At 39.2% G+C, this 13923-nt stretch overlaps 1 protein-coding gene across 1 annotated transcript in view; it reads left to right on the top strand.

Annotated features, from left to right (window-relative positions):
• Positions 1–13923, top strand: part of Wdr70 (WD repeat domain 70) — a 266830-nt gene that overhangs the window by 81033 nt on the left and 171874 nt on the right. The window contains exon 8 of the mRNA XM_045132810.1: positions 106–259. Within this exon, the coding sequence (XP_044988745.1) occupies positions 106–259 (154 nt within the window). The remainder of the gene's footprint in view (positions 1–105; positions 260–13923) is intronic.

Here is a 13923-nt window from a genome sequence, read left to right as displayed (position 1 = left end):
ATTTATAGCTGTGTAACATTTCTTTTTCTAGTCATACTTAATGTAGCAAGTATATAAACATTATGCTCTGTGTCTCACTAGGCATTTTTTTTTTCTTTTGTATAGTCATCAAATCAAGTCATTACAATACAGTAACACAGGAGACATGATTCTTGTTGTATCTGGAAGCTCACAGGCCAAGGTGATAGACAGAGATGGTTTTGAAGTCATGGAATGTATAAAGGGAGACCAGTATATTGTGGATATGGCCAATACCAAGGTAAGCACTGAACAGAATAATTATTTATTTATTTTAAAAATATCTCTATTAGGTAGAAAGAAAGAGTGTGGATGTACCAGGCCTCTTGCCTCTGCAGACTTCAACCAGATGTACCACTTTGTGCGTATAGTTTTACTTGTATATTGGGAAGTTGAACCAGGCTGTCAGCCTTTGTAAGCAAGTGCCTTTTTTTTTCCCTAATTGACAACTTCCATTATTATAGACAATAAACCTTGATAACTCCTTCCTCTCTCTCCCCTTCACAAATCTGCTCTCCATCATACCCCCACCCTCTCAGTTAGTTTCTCTTTTATTTTGATGTCATCATCTTTTTCCTCCTATTATGCAGGTCCTTTGTAGGTAGTACCAGGCATTGCAAGGTCGTGGATATCCAGGCCATTTTGTGTCTGGAAGACTGCATTGTAAAGCAAGTGTCTTTTAACTTCAGCCCTGAACAGAATAACAGAATATTGAAATGAATTCAATTCAGTACTAGCACTTTTTTTTTTTTTTTTTTTTTTTTTGAGGTAGGGTCTTGTTCTAGCCCAGGCTGACCTGGAATTCACTATGTAGTCTGAGGGTGGTCTCGAACTCACAGTGATCCTCCTACCTCTGGCTCCCAAGTGTTGGGATTAAAGGTGTGTGCCACCACGCTCAGCCTGAGCACATAGTTTTTGTTCTCATTTTCTTTCTTTTTCCCCTTTCTTTCCTTCTACTCCTCTTCCTTTTCTTCTTTTTTAAAAATATAAGTTTATACTTTAAAATTATTTATTTATTTATTTGTTTATTTATTTTTTGAGAGTGACAGTGAGAGAAAGAGGCAGAGAAAGAGAGAGAGTGAGAGAATGGACACACCAGGGCCTCTAGCCTCTGCAAATGACCTCAGACACGTGCTCCCTCTTGTGCATTTGGCATACATGGGTCCTGGGGAATCGAGCGTTGAACTGGGATCCTTAGGCTTCATAGGCAAACGCTTAACCACTGAGCCATCTCTCCAGCCCTCCTCCTTTTCTTCTTGTTTTGGAGTCAAGGTTTCATGTAGTTGGAACTATCCTTGGGACTCCTTTTCCTCCTGCCTCTATATTCTAAAGTGCTGGGATTACAGATGTACATCACCCTGTCCTGCCTGCTGAGTATTGAATTACAACTGTGTGTTATTATACCTAGTCAGCAAACATTTATTGGCTCTTATTAAGCTGATAAGAACAGGTATTATATTTGATATTAGCCAAAAGGCTGAGAAGCAATATACGGTTCTTATTATTTTGAGATATGGACCCTCCATCCCTATTCTGTCTAGTGTTCTAATTAGTAAGGGATGCTGTATTTTATTGAAGGCCTTGTCTGCATCAGTTGCAATGATCATGTGATTCCTGACTTTAAGTCAGTTAATTTCCATATGTTGAACCATCCCTGTATACCTGAGATGAAAGCTACTTGATGGAGGTGGGTGGCATTTTTGATGTGCACTTGTATTTGGATTGCAAGAATTTTATTGAGAATTTTTGCATCTAAGTTCATTAGGGATATCATGGTCTATAAGTTTCTTTCTTGTTGGGTCTCTTTGTGGTTTAGGTATTAACAGAAGGAATCCAGGAGAATTCCCTCCTTTTTTTTCAGTTATGTGAAATAAATTGAAAAATAACGGTTTCAGTTCTTTAGTGAGGGTTGGTAGTGAAACCCTCTGGGCTTGGACTTTTATTTGTTTGGGGGCTTTCAGTTACATTTTCAGTCTTGTTTGATGTTACAGTTTTTAAAAATATTTTATTTATTTATTATTTGATACAGAGCATGAGGCAGAGAAAGAGAGAGAGAATGGGCATGCCAAGGCCTCCAGCCACTGCAAATGAACTCCAGATGCATGTTCTCCCTTGTGCATCTGGTTTATGTGGTTTCTGGAGAATCAAACTGGGATCCTTTGGCTTTGCAGTATATGCCTTAACCATTAAGCCATCTCTCCAGCCCACTCCCCAGTTTTTATTTATTTATTTTTTTTGAGGTAGGGTCTCACTCTAGCTCAGGATGACCTGGAATTCACTGTGTAGTCTCAGGTGGTCTTGAACTCTTGGCGATCCTCCTACCTCTGCCTCCCGAGTGCTGGGATTAAATGTGTGCGCCACCACTCATGGCTTGATGTTACTACTTTATTCAGGTAATTAATTTCTTCTGAGTTTAGTTTTGGTAGGTGTATGAGTAAAGGAATTGAACCATTTCTTCCATATTTTCTAGTTTTGTGAAGTATAGGTTTTGAAATATGTCATGATGATGATCCCAGTTCCATTGTTATCTGTTATAACATTTCTGTTTTCTATTGTTGATTTGAGTTTTTTTTTTCTTTTTGATCAATTTAGTCAGGGGTTTATCAATCTTGCTTTTTTTTTTTTTCTTCCAGAGAACCAGCTTTTTGTTTTTATCATTTTTGTTTTCTTAATTTCCAATTCATTGATTTGTGCTGTGGTTTTTATTGTTTCTTTTTGTCTCTTACTTTTTTTTTTGTTTATTTTTATTTATTTATTTGAGAGTGACAGACAGTGAGAGAAAGAGGAAGAAAGATAGAGAATGGGTGTGCCAGGGCCTCCAGCCTCCAGATGCATGTGCCCCCTTGTGCATCTGGCTTATGTGGGACCTGGGGAATCGAGCCTTCAACCGGGGTTCTTAAGCTTCACAGGCAAGCACTTAACTGCTAAGCCATCTTTCCAGCACCCCCCCCTTTTTTTTCCTCAAAGTAGGGTCTCACTCTAGCTTAGACTGACCTGGAATTTGCTATGTCATCTCAGAGTGACCCTGAACTCATGGCAATCCTCCTCCCTCTCTGCCTCCTGGGTGCTGCTGGGATTAAAGGTGCGTACTAGCATGCCCAGTTTGTCTCTTGCTTTTGGATTTGGACTGTTCTTGTTATCCCACTGCCTTTGTGGTGATGGTTAAGTCATTACCTTGAGCTCTCTCTGACTTTTAATGTAGGCTTTTAGTGCTTATAAACTTCCTTTTTAAGAAGTATCCCATAAGTTTTGGTATGTTGTACTTTTGTTATCATTCGTTTGTAGAAATTTGTGGATTTTCTTTTTGATCTATCAATGACCCCTTCTTTGTTTAATAGCAAGTTAATAGCACCCATGATTGGTGTATTTTGTTTGTTTGTTTGTTATTTCTCTTGTTATTTCTAGCTACTGCATTATGGTCAGATATAATGCAAGGAGTTATGGCAACTTTCCTGAATTTGTGGAGACATGTATTATGCTTTAGCATATGATGTATTTTAGAGAGGGTTCTATGAGCTGCTGAGAAGAATGTGTATGAGTTAGGATAGAATGTTCTGTAGATATCTGATAAGTCCATTTGATCTATGATGTTGTCTAGTTCTGTTAGTTTTCTGTGTTGATTATCTGTCTACTGATGAAGCAGGATGTTAAAGTCTCCTACTATTATTGTATTGGGATTTGTTTCTGGTTTATTGTCTAGTAGATTTTGCTTTATAAAATTTGGTGCATATGAATTTGTGATTGTAATATATTCTTTTTTTTTTTTTTTTTTTTTTTTTTTTTTGATTTTTCGAGGTAGAGTCTCACTCTAGCCTAGGCTGACCTGGAATTCACTATGTAGTCTCAGGGTGGCCTCAAACTCACGGCATCCTTCTACTTCTGCCTCCCGAGTGCTGGGATTAAAGGCGTGTTCCACCATGCCCTGCAGATCAGTATGTTTTTTTAAAGTATATCCTACTAGAATTTCTATTGTCCTCTCTTTTAAATTCCTGCCTAGTTGATTCTACCAAAGATGTTTCTAGGTTAACAAAGAACTGCAGCAGACAGTGCTTCAGATCACTTTCTCTATCTTAAAGTCAAATATCTCTGTTTTTTTTTTTTTTTTTGACAGTTTTGGAATCCAAAACTTGAAACTGGTGTGTAGGAATGAAAGCTTTAAAAACTCCAATGTGATCATTTAAAAAATTTGTGTTTGGGGCTGAAGAGATGGCTTGGTGGTTAAGGCGCTTGCCTGCAAATCAAAGGAGCCAGGTTCGACTCCCCAGGACCCACGTAGGCCAGATGCACAAGGGGGTGCAAGCATCTGGAGTTCGTTTGCAGTGGCTGGAGGCCTTGGCATGCCCATTCTCTCTCTCTCTCAAATAAATAAAAATAAAATAATTTTTAAAAATTGTGTTTATGATAGACAGCCTAAGCAAAAGATTAGGTAGGAATGCAAGAAAGTAAAATATTAGCATATATATGTATATATATTATTTTACAGTATAACTATATTCTATAACTCACCTTATCACGTATATCAATTTTCATTTTAAGTCACTTATTTTACTTTCTCTACTTCCCAAAAGAAAATATAATTAATTGATTTTTTGGTCTGTAAAGTCTTACTGATATCTTAATCATAATCTTTGTCTTGAATGATGGGTTTTGGTGATGCAAATAATACTATTTGAAAGTAGCAGATTTTGTAGGACACTTGAAAAAAATACTTAAGTTTCTTATGATTCCTAGAGAAATCAGTAACTTATAGTGTTACTGAAAGTGATCTAATATATCAAATGTATGCATGATGGTAAAATATGCATCAAATATAAATAAACCAGAAGTTGTTACATTATTACACTTTCTCTTCTCTCTCTCCCTCTAAGACATGGTCTAATTTGATTAACCAGTAAGTTTCATTGGGGTTACATACAGGAGCATGGGAACGTTATTGGTGGCCCAGCAACTGCTCAGCTCTCCTAGATCCTTAGGGAGGGTGGTGTGTCATGCAGCTGGCATTGCCTTGTGACCTGCTGGTAACCTCATGAGTCCTGTCCTCAAGGAGATTTACTCAATGTGGCCACATTGGAAAGAAGAACAGAGAAGTTCAGTGACTCCCCAAGTCCATCTTTGGGGGTTATAACATGAAGTTCTTTTTTTTAATTAAAAAAATTTTAAACTTAAAAAAATTGAGAGAGAGAGAGGAAGATATATCTTTATCTCTATATATCTATATCATCTACTATATCTATATATATCTATATATCTTTATGTATGTATGTATGTATGTATGTATGTGTGTGTGTATAGATAGATAGAGAGAGAGAGAGACAGAGAGAGGGAGAGAGAGAGAGAGAGAGAGAATGGGCCTGTCACTGCAAATGAACTCCAAATGCATGTGTCACCTTGTGTATCCAGCTTACGTGGGTCCTGGGGAATCCAACCTGGGTCCTTAGGCTTCACAGGCAAGTGCCTTAACTGTTACACCATCTATCTCTCCAGTGCATGCAGTTTCTTTTTGAATAGAAGGCAAAAGGGTTTGCATAAGTATGCAGTCCCACCATATCAGTGTGTGGATCTACCCCTCATGATTGTGTGAGCACCAGTGTGAATTGTAGCCAGTCTTGTGAGGGTCATTTGGGAATAGCCAGAGCTGCTCTGGCTTCAAGAGATCAGTAGCCATGTCATGTCTGGCAGACAGAGTTCCACACAGGGGATGAGGGATGTGCTTTTGCCAGAGAAGTTTCAGTTTTGTCTGTCTTATGTGTTGGTGTTCCCACAAAATGTCTTTTGAAAATTTGGATATGTGGTAGTGCCTGTAAGCCTGGCACTCAGCAGGAGGATGGCACTATAGAGACGCTCTTTCTTAAAAACAATGAAAATCAGCTCCTGCTGCTTTGTTTTTGAGGAATACTGGCTTTTTATCTGGGAAAAAGTGACATTACTTCAAGTTTAGGGGTTTAGGAAAGCAGAAGTTAAGAAGAATCAATTTAGAATTTTCTAACCGTTTAAAAGCATTTCTTTTAAAAACTGCAGTTGTGTAGTAAGTAGAATTCTTCTATTACGAACTAGAATTTTGGTACATGATTTCCAGTTAAGGGCGACTCTCCTCTGTTACTGTCAGTTCTTCAGCACACACCGACTGTGCTCGAGCTTCATATGGGATTCATTGGCCTAGAGCCTAGAGAGTGTGACTGTCAAGCCAGTACAATCCAATAAATCATAACTCCATAGCTAGTCAGCTTTTTATGAAGCTGAGTTCAGAGGCTCTTTAGTAGGTTTTAATAAGTGAATACTTACGGTAATAGCCTTATAATCTCATCGTTAATTTTTCTTTTATGAATTCATCCCGTTGTACTCTTCCAGCATTACCTTTAAACCCTTTCAACATAAAAGCAATTCTGTGCCACTTGCTTCTTAATTATATGACTAAAGTGAAGAAAGTGGGTTCAGGGGACCCTAAACTGTTTGAAGCTCTTAGGGGGAGATTTTTGCATATTTGGACTTCAATTGTGGAAATTTAAACAGTTATAGGAAACTTCAGAAAAAATATTTTTAAAAGCTGTATTTATTTTAAAATAATATATGTAGTCATTCTGATGTCTAGTCATTCCAAAAAAAATGCTTTTATTATTTGAAGAAGAAATATATTAGTCATTTTTTTTACTGGTAAATTATTTTTCTTAAGAAGTAAAATATTTAATATTTACTGAAATAGTGGAATTCTAGGTATATTTTTTATTTCCTTAAACAGCTTTAACTGATTCTTTTAAAAATATTTTTTACTTATTTGAGAGAGACAGAGAGAGAAAGAGGCAGAGGGAAAGTTAGATAGGCATACCAGGGCCTTCAGCCACTGCAAATAAACTCCAGATGCATGCACTACTGGCTTTACATGGGTACAGGGGACTTGAATCCTGGGCTGTCAGGCTTTGTAAGCAAGTGCTTTTCACTAAAGAGCCATCTCTCCATCCCCTCTATTTTTCCTTGTGGTGGTGCCGCGGATTGAATCAGGGCATCACACATGCCAGGAGAGTGCTCTATCAGTGAGCTCTAGCTCCAGCCCTAACCAGTGGCTGTAACCATTAATATAACTATCTTTCTAAAACAAAAGAGCTTTGTTATCAGAAACTCCTTACCACCGAATTCTGGGGATTTTTATCATTCTTGGGAAAGTAAATACTTTCATAAATTCTTTTATTTATTTATTTAGGATAGAGAGAAAGATAGAGAAGAGAGAGAGAGTCAGATAGAGCCTGGGCATGCCAGGGCCTTTGGCCACTGCAAACAAGCTCGAGACACATGTGCCACTTTATGAATCTGGGTCCTAGGGAATTGAACCTGGGTTCTTTGACTGCAGGCACATGCCTTAACTACTAAGCCATCTCTCTAGCCCTTAAATTCTTTTTAAAAATAATTCTACTCATTTATTTGCGAGTTGAGAGAGAGAATGAGAATGAATGAATAAATATATATATGAGAATGGGAAAACCAGGGCCTCTAGCCACTGCAGCTGAATTTCAGATACATGTGCCACTTTGTGCATCTGACTTTACAGGCATACTGGGAAATTGAACCCATGCTGTTAAGCTTTGTAAGTATGTGCCTTAATCGCTGAACAATCTCTCTAGCCCTATTTTCTTAAATTCTAATGTAACCGAATATTCCTGATTTATTTTGCATTTCTCCTGTGCTGATAGTACCTGTTTCTCTAGTGTTCCCATAGCTACTTAAAAAAGCTTTTTATTAACAACCCCTATGCATGTAGACAGTATACATAATCATAATCTCCTAGTACCCTGCCCTTTCCCCCTCTTGAATTCCCTCCTTCATTCTTTACAGTTGAACTCTCTTCTATTTTCCTTCTTATTATGCAGGTTTTATGTAGGTAGGTATTACTGGGAGGTCATGAAGACTGTGGCCACTTAAATTTTTAAAAAATATTTTATATTTATTTGAGACAGAAGAAGAAAGAGAGAGAGAGAGAGAGAGAGAGAGAGAGAGAGAGAGAGAGAAGCTCCAGACACATGCACCACCATGTGCATCTGGTTTACGTGGGGCCTGGAGAATAGAACCTGAGTCCTTAGGCTTCACAGTCATACTCCTTAACTGCTAAGCCATCTCTTCAGCCCCACTTTAATTTTTTTTGAGGCAAATGCAACATACTGGCCTTGTTTTAAAAAAATTTTTAATTTTATTCATTTATTTATTTGACAGAGAAAGAGTGGGGCAGGGGGAGAGAATGGGCATGCCAGGGCCTCCAGCCACTGCAAACAAACACCAGACTTGTGCGCCCCCTTGTGCATCTGGATAATGTGGGTCCTGGGGAATCGAACCTGGGTCCTTTGGCTTTGCAGGCACATGCCTTAACCACTAAGCCATCCCTCCAGCCCCCCTCTTTTTAATGTGAGGGTGTGTGCGTGTGTGTGTGTGTGTGTGTGTGTGTGTGTTTGTATGAGAGCAAGAGAGACAGAGGATATGAATTGATGTTCCAGGGCCTCCAACTACTATAGTCGAATTCCAGATGCGTGTGCCACCTAGGGTGCATGTGCAACCTTGTGCATTTGCACCACCTTGCGCTGGCTTATGTGGGACCTGGAAAGTTGAACAGTGGGTGCTTACTTAGACTTTGCAGGCAAGTACTTTAACTGTTAAACCATCTCTCCAGCCCCATGACCACTTTTTATCTGGAAGACATCATGGCTACTTTTAATAAGGAATTGTATTTAGAAATCAAAATCATAGTATTAGACATACTCATTTTCTTCCTCCTTTCCTCCCTCCCTCCCTCCCTCCCTCTCCCTCCCTCCTTCCCTCTCCCTTCCTCCCCCTCCCTCCCTCCCTCCCTCCCTCCCTCCCTTCCTTCCTTTCTTTCTTTTTGTTTTTTTGAGGTAGGGTCTCACTCTAGCTCAAACTGACCTGAAATTCACTATGGAGTCTCAGGGTGGCCTCAAACTTATGGTGATCCTCCTACCTCTGCCTCTTGAGTGCTGGGATTAAAGGCATGTGTCACCATGCCCAGCACCTATAGCTTTTATTGTAGGGAAAATCTTAAAAAAATTTTTTTTTGAGGGATGGAGGGATGACTTAGTGGTTAAGGCATTTGCCTGCAAGCCAAAGGACTCAGGTTCAATTCTCTTAGACCCATGTAAGCCAGATGTACAAAGTGGCACATGCATCTGGAGTTTGTTTGCAGTGGCTAAAGGCCCTGGTGCGTCCATTCTCTCTGTCTGTAACTCTCTCTCTGCTTCTGACTCTCTCAAACAAATAAATAAATAAAAATGTATTTAAAAAAACCAAAACAAATAACAAATAAAAAAGGTTAATTTTTTTTTTTTTTTGAGGTAGAGTCTTGCTCTAGCTCAGGCTGGCCTGGAATTTAGTATGTAGTCTCAGGCTGGCTTTGAACTCACAACAATCCTCCTACCTCTACCTTCCAAGTACTGGGATTAAAGGCGTTTGCAACCTGGCTGAATATTTATTTAATTTAATTAATTTATTTATTTTGAAGGCGGAAATGGTGGCTCCTTCCTTCCTCCCTCCCTCCCCCTCTCTTTCTTTCTTTGCTTAAGGGGGGGAAGAGGCAGAGAGAAAGAGAGAATGGGTGTGTCAGGGCCTTTAGCCACTGTAAATGAACTCCAGAAGCATGTGCCCCCTTGTGCATCTGGCTTGCATGGGTCCTGAGCAGTCGAACTAGGGTCCTTAGGCTTTGCAGACAAATGCCTTAACCACTAAGCCATTTCCCCAGCCCCAACTTTTCTTTTCTATGAGCTGGGCGTGGTGGTGTATGCCTTTAATCCTGGAATCCTATCATTCGAGAGGCAGAGGTAGGAGGATTGCTGTGAGTTCAAGGCCACCCTGAGACTATCACACCTGGCTGTAGGGATCAATTTTGTGCTCACCTGCTTAGGCTGAATAAACTCAACATAATTTAACTTTCCTAATCCTTGTTTTATATATATGTGTGTGTATATATATATATAAAATAAATAGGTCAGCCTGGGCCAGAGTGAGACCCTACTTCAAGAAACAAAAAACAAAATAAAACAAAAATTATTAAGGTTGGTGGAGAGAGGGTGCAGGAACTAAAGAATATGAATAAATGAGAATGGGTATGCCAGGTTCTCTTTCTAATACAATCAAACTCCAAATGCATGTGCTGCTTTGTGCATTTGGCTTTACATGGGCACTGGGGAACTGGACTTGGACAGGCAGGAGTTGCAAGCATGCATCTTTAACCACTGAGCAGTCTCTCTGTAGGAGCATTCTGAGTAGCTCTTGAGAGTCCTTTCATTTTTCCTTGAGTAATGGATATGAACTCTGAGTACTAAAGGATAGTTACTTCTATGACTAAGTTATAACAGGGATGTAGGAAAGTTAAATTATGTTGAGTTTATTCAGCCTAAGCAGGTGAACACAAAATTGATCCCTACAGCCAGGTGTGGTGTCTCACGACCATAATCCTGGCTACATGAGGGACTGACAGGGTGGGAATCGTGTTTCTGAGGCCAGCCAGAATGTTTTCCAAACTCGAAAGCTTAAGTCTGGCATTGTGGCACACAAATTTATAGGCTACCCTGAGACTACATAAGTGAATTCCAGGTCAGCCTGGTCTACCAACTGGTAGGCAGCAAGGAAACCACAAGGAGCTTCTATATTCTACTAAAGTTTGAGCAAGCTAGGAAGCTCCAAGAAAGAGTTCAATCCTTATTTCAGCCTTAGACATGCTGGGCAAAGAATCTACACACATTTTGAAGTAAAAGGTAATATATTAAGGGTGTTGGTTGCCCTTAAAGTTTCTGGTATTTGTTATACATCAATAGAAAACTAGTACAGTTTTAGGGCTGGAAAGATGGTTAAAGCATGTAAAGTTTGTTTGCAGTGGCTAAAGGCCCATTCTTATATTCATATTCATATTCATTGTCATTCTCTCTCCGCCAGGCATGGTGGTACACCTTTTTAATCCAGCATTTGGGAGGTAGTTAGAAGGATTGCTGTGACTTCAAGGTCAGCCTGGGCTAGAACGAGACCCTAACTCAATAAAAAACTAAAAAAGTGTACAGTACAGTTTTGTAAAAGCCAAACATGTTAGGTTATCATGCACGTCCTTAAGAGGGTGGTAGGGATTGTGTTCAAGCCTAAGAACAGATACATTATGTTTTGCACTGAGAATGGAAAGGATAAGAATGGATTCATATGATGATACACTGTGAGGTCCTCAGAATGGAAATGGAAAGTGCTGCTATCTGTTTACTGCCAGTCAGTACCTAGTTCTGTGTAGGAAGATACTGGGGATGGGCCTTCAGTAGGAGTATATAGACTTAGAGTAGCTGTTAATGGTTGTGAGAAAAAACATGCTAGGATAATTGGGAGTGCTCAGGGCTGTGGAATGTGAATTGGTAGAGATGATCATTCTGTAGATTCATGTGATTTTGAATTGATGTATTTTCATTGTGCATAGTACTATGCTTCATAAGGACATAGTCATAAAAGTATATAATGTACTTGGAGCACATTCCCCCACATTCCCTTTTTCCTTCCCTACCTTTTCCCCTCATTTTAGTTCCTTTATTTGATATTCCCCCCATATGATAGTCTTGAGTCTTATTTAGGACTTTGGGAGTTTGAGTGGCATATAATGATTGAGGGGTAGGGGAAAGTCATTCTAGAATAAAAGTTCTTTATTATACCTATAACAAAAGGATATTCTGGATTATGTTAAGAGAATGGTCAAAGTTTAGGATATTGAACATAGAAAAAAAGTTAAGGTTGGGCTGGAGAGATGGCTTAGCGGTTAAGCGCTTGCCTGTGAAGCCTAAGGACCCCGGTTCGAGGCTTGATTCTCCAGGACTCACGTCAGCCAGATACACAAGGGGGCATACGCGTCTGGAGTTCGTTTACAGTGGCTGGAGGCCCTGGCGCGTTCATTCTCTCTCAGTCACTCTCTATCTGCCTCTTTCTCTCTCTGTCTGTTGCTCTCAGATAAATAAATAAAAAATAAACAATTTTTTTTTAAAAAAAAAGTTAAGGAGCTGGAGAGATGGCTAAGTGGTTAAGGCGCTTGCCTTCAGAGCCTAATGACCCAAGTTCAATTCACCAGTACCCACATAAAGCCAAATGCACAAAGTGGCCCACCATTAGGAGTCCATTCTCAGTGGCTGGAGGCCCTGGCACATGCATTGTCTCTGTCTCTGTCTCTGTCTCTCTGCTTGCAAACAAACAAATAAATAAATAATTTGGGGGAAAGAAAGCTGGGCATGGTGGTGATGCCTTTAATCCCAGCACTCGGGAGGCAGAGGTAGGAGGATCTCTGTGAGTTTGAGGCCACCCTGAGACTACATAGTGAATTCTAGGTCAGCCTGGGCCAGAATGAGACATACCTCAAAAAAACCAAAAAAAAAAAAGGTTAGAGAGATGGCTTAGCAGTTGTTTTCCTGCAAAGCCAAAGGACCCAGGTTCAATTCTCCAGGACCCATGTAAGCCAGATGTACAAGGTGGCTCATGAGTCTGGAGTTCATTTGCAGTGGCTGGCAGTCCTGACTCACCCATTTTCTCTCTCTCTGCCTCTCTTTCAAATAAATTTCAAATAAAAAGAGAAAAACTAAAAATTAAGAAAGTAGAAGCTAGATAAGTACATGGACAGTAAATGGAATAGCTAGAGCCTAGAACATATTTTATAAGAAATACATGTTAAATCAATAAATATCGAGAGTTCATTGTATCAGAAGAAGAACCATTTTTGGCAATGGCAGAATTAGCCATTGTTAAGGATGCTTCAAAATTTTACGTCACTGGAGTTGAACAGGTCAAAGAGTGAATTTATCTTTGATGACTTTAAGTAGATAATAGTATTGCTCAGAACTTTGAAGGGCTTGGACCTTAGAGTATTTAATTTATGGAAGGAAAATGGCTGAGTGTGATGGATTACAAGGTTGTTGAAGGGTAACCTGTAGGCCAAATCTAGCCTCAATCCTCTTTTCTTTTTTCCTCCATCCTCTTTTTATAGTTAATAGCTTCACTAGAACATAGATTTGCCTGTCAGCTGTCTGGAGTTCATTTGGTGCTGCAGTGGTGGAATTGACAAGTTTCCCATATTAAAGCTATGAACACACTCCCAAGCAAAATGAACACACAATAAATTTCAGTTTTGATTCTGCAAACACTGCTAATGGACTCTGGTTAAGAAGTTTTGGATGGTAGAACACAGTATATTCCTCTCTGTGCTTCATCTCTTCATAGAAACTAGCTCTGTTAGCCTGTCATTGTGTGTGTCATAGAGCATCACTTTATACTGTGATGAAAGATGGTACTACAGAATGAACTATACTGTGACTGTTATCATTAAGGCAGCCATGAGTATGTGGATAAGTGAATAGAGATCAGTACATCTACCTGTTTATCATCTACATATATGTGTGTATCTGTTTTCTCTCTCTTTCTCTCTCTCTCTCTCTCTGTGTGTGTGTGTCTATAAAACCAATATTAGTCATGAATATATAATGTTTCTATGTAAAGTACAGCATATTGTGAGAGGCAAGAAATTGCTTAATTTTCTTCTAAGCAATTTCCAGTTAAGGCTGTTAAGTAAAGGAAGATTTTTTTTTTTTTAAAGATCTATGTTTAATTAAGAGAAGGGGAAAAGAAACTAGTTTATTTGATGAAAAACTGTTTAGTCACTAACTGTTCTTTAATAGGTGTCACTTGAAATTTTTTCCACTGTTAGCTGTGGTAGTGGATCTGTTTAGCTACATTCAAGAACCCTTAGCTGGACTTCATTCTGTTATGACTAGTTTTGGTCACTGTTTTAACATGGAACACTTAACATTCCCATTGCCTTTGTCATGCTCCCGTCTACAGACATGACATAACACTCACAGCCTTTTGGAGTTTCTTTCAAAGTAACATATTTACTTGTGTTCTTTT

This window comes from Jaculus jaculus, chromosome 13 (assembly GCF_020740685.1).
Source record: "Jaculus jaculus isolate mJacJac1 chromosome 13, mJacJac1.mat.Y.cur, whole genome shotgun sequence".
NCBI classification, from domain to species: Eukaryota; Metazoa; Chordata; class Mammalia; order Rodentia; family Dipodidae; genus Jaculus; species Jaculus jaculus.
The sequence above is the reverse complement of the archived record's forward strand: the minus strand, read 5'-3'. Positions and strand labels throughout refer to the sequence as shown.